Raw genomic sequence first — 19,709 nt, forward strand, 5'->3', positions numbered from 1 at the left:
TGGCACCGGCGCGGCAGCCAGCGGCACTGACGTCAGAGTGCCAGTTAGCTCGGCCGATGCCAGTTAGCAACTCATTTGCATATTCCAAAAATTGAAGATTACAGCTGAACGGCGCGGCGGATCCAGGCACAGTAAGGACCAAACTGATCAGCGTCCCCCGCACTACCAGCCAGTGCCGCTGGTTAGTGCTGGGGGAGAAAGCTGACAGTTTTCTTTTAAGAGGTGACACCAGTAAATAGAGAAGACAATGGGAGTTCAGCCACCCCTCCCTGAAGATAGAGAAGACAAAATAGTTCAACCTCCTTCCTGTAGACAGACACAATAAGAGCCAAGCCTCCTCCTCCCTGTAAATAGAAAAGACAATAGGAGCTCAGCCTCCTCCTCCCTGTAAATAGAAAAGACAATAGGAGCTCAGCCTCCTCCTCCCTGTAAATAGAAAAGACAATAGGAGCTCAGCCTCCTCCTCCCTGTAAACAGAAAAGACAATAGGAGCTCAGCCTCCTCCTCCCTGTAAATAGAAAATACAATAGGAGCTCAGCCTCCTCCTCCCTGTAAATAGGGAAGGCAATAGGACCTCAGCCTCTTCCTCCCTGTGGATAGAGAACACAATAGGAGCTCAGCCTCCTCCACACCGTAGACAGAGACGACAATAGGAGCTTTTCAGAGACCAGGAGGTTAACCGATTTATGAGGCCTGAAGACCAGTGAGAAGACAGATTTCAGGATTATATGCAACATAGACAGTAAATATTACAGTCTTCAGCAAGCCACCCATTTTAGATCCATTTCAGAGCGCGTTTGTTTCCATACCCTCAGTCACAGGTGACAGCCTTATGTGGAGAGTTTACACGTACAAGAAATTCAACAAAAACAGTTCAAAGAACATTCCCAGAACTACTATTTAATGGCCTCAGTATTTGCAAAAAACAAAAAAAAAACACATTGTGGATCAAGCAGGTCTGTACGGTTCTACCCTGGAGTCCATGAACCCATGTGCGGCAGATACAATGCACAGATATAAATGTTTACCACCACTTTGGATATTTACACATCGCATAATCCTCGAACAATATAAAATACACAAAACCCTAAAAGCTATTTCTGACACGCTGGGTGATTTCCATTAAACAGATTATTTAAGCGTGTTTATACGGTAAGCGTGCTTTATCATATCGCCGTCTGAGAGGTGGGAGGGAGCTCACCTAGAATAAACCTGAAAAGTCAAACACTGCTCCACCCAAGAAAAACGCCAAACCCAACGTCACCTGAGACGTCCGCTGTATCATGAATTAACCATGACTGAACCGTTCTGCTTCATGCTGCCACGCTGACCAGGGCTATTCCCATCTGACTGCTACTCTATGATAGGTGGAGATCTGACCTAAGAGACCCCTCAAGAATACTAAAAAAAATATAAAGGGGAGGCAAGTTCTGCTTTAGGGCTGCAATCCCCTTTGCTTTTACTCCTGCACGGTGTCACCCCAGTCACCTAAACATGCAGGGAACTGTAATGGACCCTCATTCAAATGAATGGGACTCTCTGAACAGCAAAAGGTGGCCACGGTGCTGCCATGCAGTGAAAAATGTAGGTGAAATGGTGCTAAATTGCAGCTGTGCCCCCCTTTACTGGGGATTGAAGGGTCCCCAGAGGTTGAAATTCCACCAAGCATAAAGTGATCGCATATTGCAGAAGTAATTTGAATACCCCTTAAAGGGGTACTCCACCCCTAGACCTCTTAACCCCCAGCCAAAGGATAGGGGATAAGATGTCTGATCGTTGGGGGCCTGCTGCTGGACCCTCCCGCGCACCTGGGCATTCCAGTGGCTGTGATCGTGACATCTCGCCACGCCCCCTCCATTCATGTCTATGGGAGTGGGCGTTGCATGTGCCACGCCCCCTCCCATAGACATTAATGGAGGGGTGTGGCATGAAGTCACAATGGGGCGTGGCGCCACTGGGGACCTCTGCAATCTTGGCTGAGGCAACCCAGACATCCGGTGCACAGAGCGAACTTCGCTCCGTGCCGGATGACTGGCAATGCGAGAGGCTTGTCAAGACTACTGTCACGCCCCCTCCCATAGACTTGCATTGATGGGGCGTGGCAATGACGTCAAGGGCCTCCGGCGCTGCACCCGTTCTAAACGAACGCCAGGTGCAGCAGCGGAGGTCCGTGATGTCATGGCAACGCCCCCTCAATGCAAGATTATGGGAGGGGGCGTTACAGCAGTCTTGACAAGCCTCCTGCATTGCCAGTCATTGCCAGGACCCCAACGATCAGACATCTTATCCCATATCCTTTGGATAAGATGTCTAGGGGCAGAGTACCCCTTTAAGGGTACCTTCATGTGGGTTTTCTTGCTGCAGAAAATACGCACATGTGAATGCACCCTTGGGGTGTATTCACACATACAGTATCCTGCATATATTCAATGGGCAGGATTTGAAGTTGCAAATTTACATTGAAATCTGCAGCATCAAGTATGTGCAGGATACTGCATGTGTGAATAGACCCTTAGGGTACATTCACACGTACAGGATCTGCAGCAAATATCAATGCAACTAAATGAATGAACACATCAAATCTGCAGAAGATCCTGTACATGTGTATGTACCCTTAGGTTTTGGGGGGCTGTTTTGTTTCTTTTTTTGCACTTAAAGGATAAATCAAAACTTACTTCAGTGAGGGCTTTCCTGTCTGTAACCTTCCCAGATCCTAGCAGCTTCATAACATTTTTCGCTCCTTCCGCCACTGCAAACTCTATCCTAAAGTGATGCCGCAATTCTTCCATTCGGAGCTCAAGAGGACTAATCACAGGCTTTGCTGAAAGCAGAAATAAAAAAAATAAAAAAAAGTTAGAACACCACAATTCTACAGAGATTATAGATATTTATACAAGGAAGTATTCCAATTAGAGAGGAGTGAACTTACAGTAAATTCGATTCGTCACGAACTTCTCGGCTCGGCAGTTGATAACTTATCCTGCATAAATTAGTTCATCTTTCAGCTGCTCCGGTGACTGGAAAAGGTGGATACAGTCCTAGGAGAGAGTCTCCAGCCACCGGAGCACCTGAAAGCTGAACTAATTTATGCAGGATAAGTCATCAACTGCCGAGCCGAGAAGTTAGTGACGAATCGAATTTACTGTAAGTTCGCTCATTTCTAATTACAATATACAAGAATATGGAAATATTTAAGATAATATAAGTTTTCAAGTGATCCATGCTTGCAACCATATAAGCAACACATAAAGGGGTACTCCACTGGCCAGCATTCGGAACATTTAGTTCCGAACGCCGTGGGGCGTCAGCCACGCCCCCTCGTGAAGTCAGGCCACGCCCCTCAATGAAAATCTTATGGGAGGGGGCGTGACGGCCCCCACTCCCTATAAGATCCTCCTCCAGCTGTCTCAGGTGTAAAGGTGTCTTCTCCAGACTGCAGGTTTCAGCTCCTTGATTTAGATCAGGGCTCATAGCGAAGTCATTTCACAATAGTCCTATGTTTTGCTCGTATGAGTCGTTCTTAGCTGTGTTTTGGGTCATTATCCTGTTAAAGGACCCATGACCGGTGACCAGGGCTGTGGAGTTGGAGTCGAGAAGTCAGAGTCGGACGAAATTTTGGGTACCTGGAGTCGGAAAACATTGCACCGACTCCGACTCCTACTAAATTTAGATTGGAATAAAAAAAAAAAAAAAAAGCAAGTTTAAATGTCCCAATTCACAAAGTTAGAATTAATGACTTCTCTACTGTAAGAATAAAGACCAATGCATGCAGTGCCTCATGTAACCGCAAAACGAACACGTTAAGTGACCGTGAAGAAGCTTTACATGTGCTATATAGTAAATATGGCACGCAACGCACAATTAGGAGCGGCAATACTTATACTTATACCAGTGTTCTCTGCTGACACCTCTGTCCATGTCAGGAACTGTTCAGAGCAGGAGAGGTTTGCTATGGGGATTTGTTCCTGCTCTGGACAGTTCCTGACATGGACAGAGGTGTCAGCAGAGAGCACTGTGGTCATACTAGAGAGAACTACACAACTTTCTCTGTAGCACACAGCAACTGATAAGTACTGGAAGGATTTAGATTTTTTAATAGAAGTAATTTACAAATCTGTTTAACTTTCTGGCACCAGTTGATTTAAAAACAAAAACAAATTGTTTTCCACCAGAGTACCCCTTTAACAAGAGGTACCATCAATTTCATCCACATTTGTGCAAGTATACGTTGCCCCATCTTGATGACGACTTACACATAATGCATTTCTAAACCCACAGGGATGAGAACGGCTCAATGACCAATAAAACAAATTATTCTCTTGCGATTAATAGGGGGGGAGAAGGGGGGGGTAACTGCTTTTGGATTGCGACATTGTCAATGCTGAAGTGTAATTAACCCATTTAAACTTCGGACATTTTAACTTCCACAAAATGAGAATTATTTACACACTCTGGAAAGATCCGGACAGAAATGTCCATTACTACACGAGGCCACTGCCCTACACTATTAGTAATGCATCAGGAATATACAATCTTACCATTGTCAAAGGACATTTCATTGGTCTGCTGCATGGCCTGGAGGATCTGCATGCGGATGACTTCTATTTTGGTCTTGCTGTCTTGCAGCATCTGCTGGGCCGTCCCGAGGAGCTTTCTGTCCTGTAGGGAGAAGGACAAAAATGATTTTACTCATTGGTCACAGGAGAGGAAGAAGAAGATGTAGACTATCCGATAAAGAAATAAATAAATAAAAACCCTAACGCCGCGTCTGAAGGGTTAACAGCTCGCGGCACAACGATCGATGCCGCACGCTGTTAGCCCAGGGTCCCGGCTATGACTAGCAGCTGGGACCACACCGCGACTGGGTGTAGGGTGTACAGGTACGCCCTTAAGAGGTTAAAATGAATAGTTATTAGTTATATAATTTTTTCTATAATTAACATTAATGAAGTAGCTTTGTTTCATGATGCAGAACAAGAACAGTTAAAGGGTGTTAAGTTAATTTCCTTTTCAGGGGAATACACGAGACTTAAATGGAGATGCGACTTTTTTTCTTCATAAATAGCGGCTATCACATTTGATAAATACATGACCACTGCAAAGTAAAAAAATAAAAATTACCTCGTGAGCAGATTTCAGAAATGTGCGTTGGAATAATCAAAAAGTCGCAGCATGTATAGAAAGGTCACGTGCGCAACTACATGCGACTAAGCAAAAAAAAAAAAAAAATCTACTACGGATCTTGATAAATCATCTTCTAAATGTTTACAGTCTTCTAAGGGTCAATGTAATGTATAAGCATTAAATGTATCTTCCAGATCGGCGCTCTATTGCTACAGTCTGTATCAATTGCTGACTGATGGCTACACAGAGGCTTAGTACAGGCCTCGGGATGGCCTGAGAACCGACCGGCACCCGGCAATTACATCACGATGGGGCACCAACCAGGCATGTGCACAAATGTTTAATGTTCACGATTGAAGTATTTAAACAGTTAAATGGCAAAAATGGGGTTATTTTCGATGTAAGTCATTACCGGCAGGTGTCAGCCGAGGACGACTTCGGCCACATTCACATGACGGAAAATGTGCGGAATGTCCACCGAGAAAACACGAGCGGACATCCTGCAGGCGGTAGGAGTGCTCAGAAATGCATTTACGAGCGGAATCGGCATAATGTCTATTCCTTCAGCAGATGCCAGAGTCGGGATTTCCACGGCAGATGTTTTTGCTGCCAAAATTCCGCTGTGACCATGGAGCAGCAGAATTCCATTGATATCTATGGGATTCTGCTGCATTGGAATGCCCATGTAGAATATTCTGGCGGAATTCCACTGTGTGAACATATTATTTCCTACCAAGCCCCATGGGTTGGAAAGGGGTTAAAGGAGTACACTGGGATAAGGGTTCAGCATTTTTTCCATTCTGCCAATAAAAAAAAATAAAAATAAAAATGAATAAATAAAATGAATAAATAAAATGAATAAATAAAATGAATAGAGATGAGCGAACTTACAGTAAATTAAATTCGTCACGAACTTCTCGGCTCGGCAGTTGATGACTTATCCTGCATAAATTACCGTATTTATCAGCGTATAACAGGCATTTTTTAGGCAAAATTTTTTTAGCCAGAAGTCTACCTGCGTGTTATACGCCGATAATCCGCTGCAGTTCAATGATTTAAAGCGGGCGCTTTAAATCAATGAACTGCAGCGGCTTTTGCAGGTGCAGAGACCTGCCGTCGCTGCCGGCTTCTCTGCCCCTGCCTGTCCTGGGGTCCCTGCTGCCGCTGTTTCTCTCCCCCTAGCTATTGACGCCGCTGCCCCTTCTCTCCCCCCTGGCTATCGGCAATGGGGCAGCGGTGCCGAAAGCCAGGGGGAGAGAAGGGGCCGCTGCCTCCCCCATCCCCGGTTGTATAATTACCTGTTGCCGAGTCCGCGCTGCTTCTGGCCTCCGGTGTGGCGTCCTCTGCGTCGTTGCTATGCGCTGCACGTTGCAGAGTGACGTCACCCGTTGTTGCGTCTCGCAGCGCATAGCAACGACGCAGGGGACGCCACACCGGAGGCCAGAAGCAGCGCGGACCCGACCCCTGCAACAGGTAATTATACAACAGGGGATGGGGGAGGCAATTGGTGCCGCTGCCCCTTCTCTCCCCCTGGCTATTGGCGCCGGCAATGGGGCAGCGGCACCGATAACCAGGGGGAGAAGTGGCAGCAGCAGGGCTCTAGAGCCCAGGAAAGGCAGGAAAGAAGAGGGCAGCGACGGCCTCTCTCCCCGTCTTTCCTGGGGGCTTCTGCGGGGTCAGAAACAGTGTATCGGGGTATACACATGCGCACACACGCACCCTCATTTTACCAAGGATATTTGGGTAAAAAAACTTTTATTACCCAAATATCCTTGGTAAAATGAGGGTGTGTGTTATAGGCCGGTGCGTGGTATACCCCGATAAATATGGTAGTTCAGCTTTCAGGTGCTCCGGTGGGCTGGAAAAGGTGGATACGGTTCAAGGAAAGAGTCTTCTAGGACTGTATCCACCTTTTCCAGCCCACCGGAGCACCTGAAAGCTGAACTAATTTATGCAGGAAAAGTCATCAACTGCCGAGCCGAGAAGTTCGTGACGAATCGAATTTACTGTAAGTTCGCTCATCTCTATTAATAAATAATAAAATTAATAAAATTAATAATAAATAAAAATAAATAAAAAATACTTAAATAATAAAATAGTAAAAATGGTATTAATAATTATAATATATATCATCATTATTAATTATCTACTTACCTCCCACAGCTCCCCCAGTACCTCAATTGTCCCGCTACTGTTCCCGTTGCGCTCCTCTCCCTGGTTCCCTGTGATCAATACATCACCCGGTGCCTGAGCGAATTGCTAGCCGCAGTGAGGTCCCACCTTGGAAAGTGATTGGCCGAGTGGCAATGTGACATATTGAGCCCCGGTATTCTTGCTGGTACCGGAGCTCAATACGCCGGGCGCGAATTGCAGGCAGCGGGAAAACAGAGGCCGTTCTCAGGTTGCATCGGTAACCTGGCGTCTGGGATTTGTCGAGCCCCGAGATAAATTATATTACTTCATCATAATATTTCCCATTCTTTTAGTATAACTCCGTGATATCTTGACTTACTTTCGAAGGGCCATTGGAGTACGTCTGTATCATGTTTTCTGCTCCCTGCTTCACTTTCAGCTCAATGTCTAGCTGCTTCTGTAAAGCTGACAGACGCCCATTGCTTGCAGATGAGCCGGAGTCACTTTTTGGAGTGTCTGGTGTTTTCGGACAATCTGTAAAACGTCAAACATATTCACAATGAGACATTTCATCTTATACAGTAGATTCTACATTACTCAACTTCCAGCAGCAGAATCAAAGTATAGGGGAACAATCTGATTCAGAATAAAGGCAGCGTTTCCAATCCAGGGTGCCTCCAGCTGTTGCAAAACTACAGCTCCCAGCATACACTATTGCAAAACTACAAATCCCAGCATGCCCGGACAGCCGAAGGCTAATAGGCCCAAGTGTGGCTGCATAGCTGATTACGATTCTTGTGATCACCCCCCCTTCCATGCACACTAGGCCTAGTGTGCATTCTGGGTGCCTCCAGCTGTTGCAAAACTACAGCTCCCAGCATACACTGTTGCAAAACTACAAATCCCAGCATGCCCGGACAGCCGAAGGCTGTTCGGGCATGCTGGGATTTGTAGTTTTGCAATAGTGTGTGCTAGGAGTTGTAGTTTTGCAACAGCTGGAGGCACCCAGAAATGGAAACACTACTAATAGGCCCAAGTGTGGCTGCATAGCTGATCCTGATTCTTGTGATCACCCCCCCCCCCCCCTTCCATGCACACTAGGCCTAGTGTGCATGTGTTTCACATGGGCAGAGGTTCCATATCCCCAGCAGGCATCATAGCACTCCTACCACCTCATCTCCATCTGTCACTCCTGGGGTACCTGAGTTAGAAGCCTAATTGTGAACCTCAGTATTCTGAACACTTATTTAATGCATCATTTTTACTACACCATGTCATATAACTTTAAATTACTGGTTTTATATTATGTCCCCTGATGAACCCAGTGACTGTTAGGGGGGGGGGAAACAGGTTGGGATAAGGTGTTGATATGACAGAAATAAGTTTCACAAATCAAATTTGCGGCTAATATTTGACACACTGTTGCGTGACATGCCTAGTTTGTATTGAACATCATCTGTGGCTAATAGAGATGAGCGAACTTACAGTAAATTCGATTCGTCACGAACTTCGCGGCTCGGCAGTTGATAACTTTTCCTGCATAAATTAGTTCAGCTTTCCGGTGGGCTGGAAAGGGTGGATACAGTCCTAGGAGACTCTTTTCTAGGACTGTATCCACCTTTTCCAGCCCACCGGAAAGCTGAACTAATTTATGCAGGAAAAGTCATCAACTGCCGAGCCGAGAAGTTTGTGACAAATCGAATTTACTGTAAGTTCGCTCATCTCTAGTGGCTAATAATTGTAGCCCTATTGGTACCCAGGCTTTTTATTTATTTATTTAATAAATTTTTTTATATATGGAGTTTTAGCATTACTTGAATACATTTTTCTGATTTGTAAGAGATTCTGGGGCAGCTGAAGATCAAAATCCCTGGCTGTGTTCTCCTTAAAGGGGTTATCCAGGAGAAAAAAAGTTTGATCTATATCTACTGGCTCCAGAAAGTTAAACAGATTTGTAAATGACTTCTATTAAAAAATCTTAATCATTTCATTACTTATGAGCTGCTGAAGTGGAGTTTTTCCTTTTCTTTCTGGCAACAGTGCTCTCTGCTGACACCTCTGCTTGTCTCGGGAACTGCACAGAGTAGAAGAGGTTTACTATGGGGATTTGCTTCTAAACTGGGCGGTTCCTGAGACATGTGTCATTGAGCTGTTCTTTTCTGTCTAAGTGCTCTCTGATGACACGTGTCTCGGGAACCGCCCAGTTTAGAAGCAAATCCCCATATCAAACATCTTCTACTCTGTGCAGTTCCCGAGACAAGCAGAGATGTCAGCAGAGAACACTGTTGCCAGACAGAAACCAACAACTCAACTTCAGCAGCTGAAAATTATTGAAAGAATTAAGATTTTTTAATAGAAGTAATTTACAAATCTGTTTAACTTCTGGAAGTTTTTCCCTGGAATACCCCTTTTTAACTTTCTGGAGCCTGTTGATATAAAAAAATAAAAATACGTTTTTTTTCCTGGAATGCCCCTTTCATGCATTTGCCGTCAAAGAGTTGGGAGACCTCCATACACTAGATAAGATTTTGTTGAGTTCACACTGTTTAGAGAGGTTTTCTTGGTCCTGTGACATGTGGATTAGAAAAAATTAAATATAAACTTTAAAATAAAAATGGCAAGTTTTTTTTTTTTTTGCTGACCCTATACCATACAGCAGTGTTGCCCAATCAGGGTGCCTCCTGCTGTTGCAAAAGTACAACTCACAGCATGCCCGAACAGCCAACGGCAACAGCTGGAGGCACCCTGGTGGGAAAACACTGCCATATAGTATATAGAGATACCCAGACATATGTAAGGGATTCCCTTACACCTAAACAACGTCTTGAGTGACATCAGGGTTTGAGAAGGTAAAATGTGGGACAGGACCAAAGCCTACAAACCTACGTGCAAAAGAAATGCAACACAAACCAGACTTGTGTATGGGGAGAAAACGAGTTGTAATACAGTGATAATTCAGTGTATATTTTTTGTGATTTCGATAATGTTGCTAAGATACACAAAAAAATTAAATAAAAAATTAAATAAAAAAAAGAACTGAACAAACATGACTGCAAAGTACTAAAAAAAAAAAAAAATTTGAAAAAAAATATATTTAAGTGCCCATTGACATGAATTTGTTGAATATAAAAAAAAAAAAAAAAAAACACAGGGGTGTGGAAATTTATTTAAAAAAACTACCGTATTTTTCGCCCTATAGGACGCACCGGCGTATAAGACGCACCCAATTTATAGGTGCAAAATCTAAAAAAAATAAAGATTTTGAACCCAATAGTGGTCTTCAACCTGCGGACCTCTAGATGTTGCAAAACTACAACTCCCAGCATGCCCGGACAGCCGTTGGCTGTCCGGGCATGCTGGGAGTTGTAGTTTTGCAACATCTGGAGGTCCGCAGATTGAAGACCACGGCATAGAAGGTAATACTCGCGTGTCCCCGCCGCTCCGGACCCGTCACCGCTGCCCTGGATGTCGCTCCATCGCTGTCGCCGTGTCCCCGTCGCTCCGGAACGTCTCTGCTGCCGGCCGGGTATCCTGGCTCTCCGTCGCCACCATCACGTCGTTATGCACGCCGACGCACATACGCGACGACGTGATGACGAGGAAGGAGAGCGCCGGCCATACAGGGGATCCCTGAATGGAGAAGACACCGAGGAGGTAGGTAAGGTCCCTCCCGGGGTCCTGTAAGCACTAACCCGGCTATTCAGTTGGGCTGTTCGGGACCGCCGTGGTGAAATCGCGGCGGTCCCGAACAGCCCGACTGAACAGCCGGGTTAGTGTCCCTTTCCCTTCAGGCGCGGCGGTCAGCTTTGATCGCCGCGTCTGAAGGGTTAATACAGGGCATCACCGCGATCGGTGATGTCCTGTATTAGTCGCGGGTCCCGGCCGTTGATGGAAGAAGGGACCGCCGCGATAGGGGTGTATTCGCCGTATAAGACGCACCGACTTTTTCCCCCCAGTTTTGGGGAAGAAAAAGTGCGTCTTATACGGCGAAAAATACGGGACTAAAAAAGAGCAAAATCTACTTGTTCCTCATGACGATCCACTTGTCCTGGCAAATTTTCGCTTTTACTCTCTTGTTTTTTCCACCTCGCCCTATAAAAGCCACAACGACCTATTATTATGATACCTTTTAATTTTTCAATAACATATTCTCTGAAACAAAAATAAAAAAAAGTATTGGAGAAATGAAATTGAAATAGTAGAAGATAATTCTGCAGATTTGGTGGTTTTTCTTTTCTACGCCATTTACCTTGTGGTTGCGCTAACATGTTAGTTTGATACTTTCGGTCGCCTGATTACAGCGATAGCAGATGTGTATAGTTTACGTCATGTTTTACTAATTTTAAAAAACTATTAACTTTTTCGATTTTTTTTTAAATTGCCTTTTTCTGACTCGTGTAGTTTTTATAAAAAAAAATTTTTTGCACCATAATCTGTTTTTGTATCGGTACCATTTTGGTATTGATCTGACTTTTTAGGGTCTATTCACACGTACAGTATTCGGCGCAGATTTGATGCTGCAGATTTCAATGCAAACTGAATGATTCAAAATCCTGCGTATCAATTCTGTGCATCAAATATGCGCAGAATACTGTATGTGAATAGACCCTTAAATCAGATTTTTCCTGGGATATTGTAAAAATTGCAATTCTGTGTTTTTTATTTTAGTTTTTTTACATTTACCGTATGGGATACATAATGTAATACTTTAATGGTTTGTACAGTTATGAACCCAGCGATACCAAATAGGTTTATTTTTATTATATTTACCTGTTTTTATATGTGTCTTAAAGTGTAAAAAAAAAATGTATTTTTATTTTTTTATTAGCCGCTTAGGGGACTTTTAGGAGGAATCATTAGATTCCTCATACTGATGAATAGAGTTCTATTGAACTCCATTGAGCTGTGTGCTCTGTGATCCATTGATAGAGCCTGGCTGGACTAGGCTCTATCAATGACAGAGCAACAGGACACCACGGAACAGAGGTAAGCCCTCCGGCTATCTCTATAGCCCCCCCCCCCCCACTGCCCCGGGCCAGAGACCGCCGCTGCCCCATTGCCTCCCCCATTCCCAGTTTTAGAATGACCTGTTCCCAGGGTCCACGATACGTCTGGCTCCGGCGGCGTCCTCCTGAGCTGTCACTGTGCGCACTAACAGTAACATCGTGTTGAGGACGTCACTCGTCACTGCGCAGTGCACAGTGTAACACAGGACGCCGCAGGAGCCAGAAGTATCGCGGAACCCAGGGCCCGTGAACAGGTAATTATAAAACCGGGGATGGGGGAGGCAATGGGGCAGCGGCGGCCTCTCACCGGGGCCGTGCGGTGGGAGGTGCGGTGCGGTGGTAGGGGGTGCGGTGCGGGCATTATTGGATTATTGGCTAGGTAATTGCCGATACCAATAACGTCCAAAATCGTGAATATCGGCCGATAATATCGGCCAAACCGATAATCGGTCGATCCCTACTTGTCCAAAGCCGGACTGAGGGCCTGAAAAATTCACCTGCCCGGTGCCCGGAACTGCATGTCCTGGGCGTTGGGCGATAGGAATTCCACATCCCTGAGAGAGATAGATAGAGATAATAATAATAATAATATTATTATTTATATATATATATATATATATATATATATATATATATATATATATATATAAATAAATATATATATAAATAAATATATATATAAATAAATATATATATAAATAAATATATATATAAATAAATATATATATAAATAAATATATATATAAATAAATATATATATAAATAAATATATATATAAATAAATATATATATAAATAAATATATATATAAATAAATATATATATAAATAAATATATATAAATAAATATATATAAATAAATATATATAAATAAATATATATAAATAAATATATATAAATAAATATATATATAAATAAATATATATATAAATAAATATATATATAAATAAATATATATATAAATAAATATATATATAAATAAATATATATATATATATATATATATATATATATATATATATATATATATATATAACATATTTATTTATTATATATATACACAATACAAGGATATGCATTTGGACATAATTTCTAATTTTTGTTCAGTTCTCCATAGCAAAAAAATAAAAAAATTAAATAAAAAAAAATAAAAAGTACAGGGGCCCCAAGCTCACAGAATGGAGCCTTGTTTCTATCACTATGGGAGAACTGGAGACACCCGAATGCTGTACTCTGCTGCTCCCATAGATAATCCACGGAGCACGTGCCGACCACCACTATGAGCACAGGGAGAGTTGGGCTCCATTCTGGAGATCATGGGTGGGTGGAGCCTGTAGACATGGGAGAATTTTGTGTGTCTGGAACACCCCTTTAAAATTGTTAGTTTACAAATAACTAAGTTGTCACACAAGTACTGACTACAGACCTTTATAATCACAATCTTAAAAAGGAACAAACCCTGGGATCTTTGCACATCTTTCCTAATATATATTTATTGTAATGACTTCATCTGTATTATTATCTTGCGATACAGCAACGATGTAGAAAGAAAACCAATACCCCAAACCAAAACATGTCATCCTGAAATCCCAGAATAGAGCACCAAATCTATATCATTACTCTTCTCACAGAATATGGAGCCGGCCATGAACACAAAGTGACTCATGTGAGGCTGATCACAGGGGTCAACAGAACAAAGGGGTCTCCAGAACACACCGGCCCCAGCACAGGGGTCTCCAGAACACACCGGCCCCAGCACACAAGACTCCAGAACACACGGCCCCAGCACAGGGGTCTCCAGAACACACCGGCCCCAGCACAGGGGTCTCCAGAACACACCGGCCCCAGCACAAAAGTCTCCAGAACACACCAGCCCCAGCACACAAGTCTCCAGAACACACCGGCTCCAGCACAGAAGTCACCTGAACATACCGGCCCGATGAGAGGGGTCCCCAGAATACCCTGGCCCCAGGACAGAAGGCACCTGAACACACCGGCCCAAACCAGACACCACCTGAACACACTGGCCCCAGCACAGATGTCACAAGTGTGATGTCCCGGCATGCTGGGAATTGTAGTTTTGCAAAACCTGGAGGTACACTCTTTGAAAAACACAGACAGGGAAGCAACCTCCAATAGGTGGCACTAGAGATAAGCTGCTTTTGTCCAAGAGCTAAATAATTTTAAAAGAAACCACTTATGACTTTCATGCTGCCCGAACCACAAGTTATAAGGGAGGTCCCTGGTAACTCTTCCCTTGCATCGGTTTTGATTGACAGCTCTTCAAATATAGAGAGAGCTCAAGGCTGGCGGGGTAAAGACCACTAGGGACCGCCCTAATGACTCTCACAATGTGTCCATAGGGTCATCCCGTACCTGGCAGGTCCTCGGCCTCCCGCACCACGATGTGCGCGTTTATTTCCTGCAGGCTGTTGTGTAGCTCCTCTAGTTTTTTGTTTGACTTTTTTAAAATATTATCCACATAGGCCAAGTTCTTTTTATCCGTCGTAACCTTGCGGAGGTTTTCTGCTCCTTCTTTGATTTTAAGTTCTTTTCTAATTTCGCGCTTGATCTGGTCTTTTATTTCATCCAAATTCGGCTGCGTAAGAGGATCGGAAAAATCTAGTTTCTGGTTAATACCCATGGGTTCGGGAGCGATGTGGGTTCTGGCGTCCTAGAAAAATATAAAAAAATAAAACGTCAGTTGGATAAACATAAGGTATAAAAAAGTAAAAAAAAAGGCAGGATGATACACAGGGATCATACGTAACACACACACACACACACACACACACACATATATATATTTACTATTTTTTTTTAATATATATATTTAAAAAATAAATATATATATTTAAAAAATTTGAATATATATATATATATATATATATATATATATATATATATATATTTTTTTTATTCTCATTTTTTAAATATATATATATATATATTTTTTTTTTTAAATATATATTTAAAAAAAATAGTAAATATACATATATGTGTGTGTCTGTAATATATAAAATGTATATAATATACTTACATATACACACACACAATCTGAATGGACCCACCATAATGCATAAACAGTATTTTGAAAACAGTGCGCCTCCTGCTGTTGCAAAATTACAATTTCCAGCATGCCAAGACAGCCTTTGGCTGTCTTGGCACGCTAGAAATTGTAATTTTGCAAGAGACACACCATTTGCAAAACACTGCCATAAACCCTTAATAACTTGTTGCTTAAATGCTTGTTTGGACGACGATACAACCCCCCCCCCCCCCCCCATATACATGCATGCTCTTTTTGGCTGAGAGTGCATGTGTTCTCAATGGAGAAAGTGTGACCCACCACGGCACCGCTGTCTCAGCAGCTTCTCCATACAGGACACATGGATATTTTGCAGAAATTCCACAAATTCGGTTTAGACGCACCTAAAGACCCTTCTTGCAGAGCGCCGCAATGTAATTCTATGAGCAATGTAAGGCGCGACTCCGGATGCACACACTTCTTTCAGAAGAAAAAAAAAGGTCTCCGCCATACAATACACATCTCTGTACTGTTAAACAACTGATGACACCTTCAATGAATATTTAATAGTTCAGGATCCTGTATCCCCGGCCTCACGTTTCAGTGCACGCTCAGTAACGCTTGTTCTAATGGAGAAGAGCGGTCACTGCGGTCCGATCCCTCCCTACTGAATATATATATACAGAAAAGAGCGGTCACTGCGGTCCGATCCCTCCCTACTGAATATATATATATACAGAAAAGAGCGGTCACTGCGGTCCGATCCCTCCCTACTGAATATATATATACAGAAAAGAGCGGTCACTGCGGTCCGATCCCTCCCTACTGAATATATATATATATACAGAAAAGAGCGGTCACTGCGGTCCGATCCCTCCCTACTGAATATATATATATATACAGAAAAGAGCGGTCACTGCGGTCCGATCCCTCCCTACTGAATATATATATATATATACAGAAAAGAGCGGTCACTGCGGTCCGATCCCTCCCTACTGAATATATATATATATACAGAAAAGAGCGGTCACTGCGGTCCGATCCCTCCCTACTGAATATATATATATACAGAAAAGAGCGGTCACTGCGGTCCGATCCCTCCCTACTGAATATATATATACAGAAAAGAGCGGTCACTGCGGTCCGATCCCTCCCTACTGAATATATATATATACAGAAAAGAGCGGTCACTGCGGTCCGATCCCTCCCTACTGAATATATATATATACAGAAAAGAGCGGTCACTGCGGTCCGATCCCTCCCTACTGAATATATATATATACAGAAAAGAGCGGTCACTGCGGTCCGATCCCTCCCTACTGAATATATATATATACAGAAAAGAGCGGTCACTGCGGTCCGATCCCTCCCTACTGAATATATATATATACAGAAAAGAGCGGTCACTGCGGTCCGATCCCTCCCTACTGAATATATATATATACAGAAAAGAGCGGTCACTGCGGTCCGATCCCTCCCTACTGAATATATATATACAGAAAAGAGCGGTCACTGCGGTCCGATCCCTCCCTACTGAATATATATATACAGAAAAGAGCGGTCACTGCGGTCCGATCCCTCCCTACTGAATATATATATATACAGAAAAGAGCGGTCACTGCGGTCCGATCCCTCCCTACTGAATATATATATACAGAAAAGAGCGGTCACTGCGGTCCGATCCCTCCCTACTGAATATATATATACAGAAAAGAGCGGTCACTGCGGTCCGATCCCTCCCTACTGAATATATATACAGAGAAGGGCGTAGCCATCACGTAATATGGGCCGCGTAGCCATCACGTAATATGGGCCGCGTAGCCATCACGTAATATGGGCCGCGTAGCCATCACGTAATATGGGCCGCGTAGCCATCACGTAATATGGGCCGCGTAGCCATCACGTAATATGGGCCGCGTAGCCATCACGTAATATGGGCCGCGTAGCCATCACGTAATATGGGCCGCGTAGCCATCACGTAATATGGGCCGCGTAGCCATCACGTAATATGGGCCGCGTAGCCATCACGTAATGGGCCGCGTATTCATCACGTAATGGGCCGCGTATTCATCACGTAATGGGCCGCGTATTCATCACGTAATGGGCCGCGTATTCATCACGTAATGGGCCGCGTATTCATCACGTAATGGGCCGCGTATTCATCACGTAATATGGGCCGCGTATTCATCACGTAATGGGCCGCGTATTCATCACGTAATGGGCCGCGTATTCATCACGTAATGGGCCGCGTATTCATCACGTAATGCTCCATAAGACTATAGCACAAAACATAAAACACTGGTGTGAACCCAGCACAACAACAATGGTGCCCGACAATCCGGTATTTTTGATGGAACCGATGACTGAGGCGCCTGGATTTGGAATCTGAAGATGGAGGCGGCCAACATTACAGAATAGGTCAGAGAAAACCTCAGAAACACCAACAATATTGTAGCAAAGATTTCCATGCACGTTACATGACAAAATGGTTGTGGATTCAGCACAGATTTTGCCCCCACATTGTGTTCCCAAGAGAAAAAAAGGTTTAAAATCTTTCTAAATGAATACTGCCCTGTACTCACTCCAGGGTGTAATTATCTCTAAAAGACAATAAGTAATATTACAGTAGAATCTCCTAGTGCCGCTTAATATACCCCTTATCAGCTCCATGTACCGTTTCATCCCAACACCACCCCCCCACCAATTTTATTCCCCTCTTAGTCCCCCCCATGGCACTTCCTTCCTCCCCCCTTGAACCTTGTGCCCTGTGTCAATTCATCCCCCTCCTTACCCCCTGCGCCACATAATTTCCCCTTGATCTCCCCCTGTTCCATTTCATTCTCCCTTTATTATTCTCTGTGCAAATTAATCACCCCCTCTTCACCATTCCCAGTGCCATTTCCTTCCTCCTGTGCCAAATCCTCCCCCATCACTTTTTCTCCTTCCCTCCTCCCCCTGTTCTTCTTACCTGGCCAGCAAGCTCAGGTGCAGGGGCTCTCATTGGTTTTGACATTTTCCAGAAAAACTCTGCACCGCACTTAATGAGAGCAGCAGCCGCCGCCGCCCACCGCCCGCTCACAGCCTCTCAGTGAGTGCAGAGGAGAATGTCAAAACCGATGAGAGCCCCTGCACCTGAGCTGTCTGGCCAGGTAAGAAGAACATGGGGAGAAGGTATGGGGAAAATGGTGTGGCACAAGGTGCGAGGGGGGGATGATTTGGCACAGAGGAAATAAAGTGGCACAGGGGGAATAAAGTGGCACATGTGGGATAAAGGGGGTGTGAATGATGTAGCTGGTGGACGTACAGAAGCAGGAGGCCACTGTCAATAGCAGGCTTCTGCTTTTGTGCTGAGGCTGCTGCAGGGGGTGTAGTTGTCTCCTTACTGGGGTATTGGTTGTACTACCGAAGGCGGCCCTGTGTACAAGGTATTATTTTTCACACATTGGGAGTGCTTTGTCCCCTATTGGGAGTGCTTTGTCCCCTATTGGGAGTGCTTTGTCCCCTATTGGGTGTATCCACATCAGATATTGGGAGTGTCTCCTATTCGGAGGGCGCAAGTACATAGAGTCTTATGGGAATCTGCTGGGGAATAAACAACTGTTCGCTATTGGGAGGTGTCCACTAAGGGAGATTTTACTGTACATCTTTACCCCCTAGGTGACATGCAACATGTACGGAGCTTCCACCTGGGCCTTGGCGCACAGCGATATACATGTAAGTCGCACTGTGCAGTGAACGCAGAAGCTGCTTCATACACTGGAAGTCCCCCTGAACACCTCTGAGCTGGACGCGGCCAATTGATAGAGTCTGCATCAGACATACTCAAGTAGCAGAGCAAAGATCACACTGAGCAACGTTATGCTATAGCACAGTATTGTTCAGTATAAGTAATATAATGATTGCTTATATTAGTCCCCTACTGCACGATTCATTGCAAAAAAAACAATCAAATTGTGATTTGCAGTGCGCATAATTGCATGTGGCTAAACGGCTGCAAATATTACTCTGAAATAAGATTTTAAGCAGCCCAGCCCCAGACCAGACTCCCCCAAGCCTCCTCCTGTCTGCTGGGGGTTGATTGGACATAAAATAGAGGGGACTTCACCATTTATTTATTATATCACAATCTCTGATCAAATTCTTCATTTTTACCACCATTTTCCATAAATAGTGCGGCCCTTTCATAGAGATATATATATATATTATTATTATTTTTTTTACTATATAAAGCCGCTTATAATGAAAATAATTTCAAAAAAAATCATTTGATATCGTCGCATGCAGAGCTGTCCAAGCTATCAAAATATATATCTTTACACATCCTGTACAGTAAACGTAAGCGCAAAATACTAAAATACAATCTTGCTGATTTTTGGTCACATGATATCCCAGAAAAATAAAAATTACCAAAAAAAAAAAA

The 19,709-nt window shown here is 43.8% G+C and overlaps 1 protein-coding gene across 2 annotated transcripts in view; it reads right to left on the reverse strand.

Annotated features, from left to right (window-relative positions):
* Window positions 1-19,709, reverse strand: part of PKN2 (protein kinase N2) — a 167,576-nt gene that overhangs the window by 58,519 nt on the left and 89,348 nt on the right. For both annotated transcript variants that reach the window (XM_056523194.1, XM_056523196.1), the window contains exons 2-5: window positions 14,638-14,935; window positions 7,637-7,791; window positions 4,539-4,659; window positions 2,676-2,821 (exon numbers count right to left, since the gene is read on the reverse strand). In XM_056523194.1, the coding sequence (XP_056379169.1) occupies window positions 2,676-2,821; window positions 4,539-4,659; window positions 7,637-7,791; window positions 14,638-14,935 (720 nt within the window). The remainder of the gene's footprint in view (window positions 1-2,675; window positions 2,822-4,538; window positions 4,660-7,636; window positions 7,792-14,637; window positions 14,936-19,709) is intronic.

Source organism: Hyla sarda, chromosome 6 (assembly GCF_029499605.1).
Source record: "Hyla sarda isolate aHylSar1 chromosome 6, aHylSar1.hap1, whole genome shotgun sequence".
Lineage (NCBI taxonomy): Eukaryota > Metazoa > Chordata > Amphibia > Anura > Hylidae > Hyla > Hyla sarda.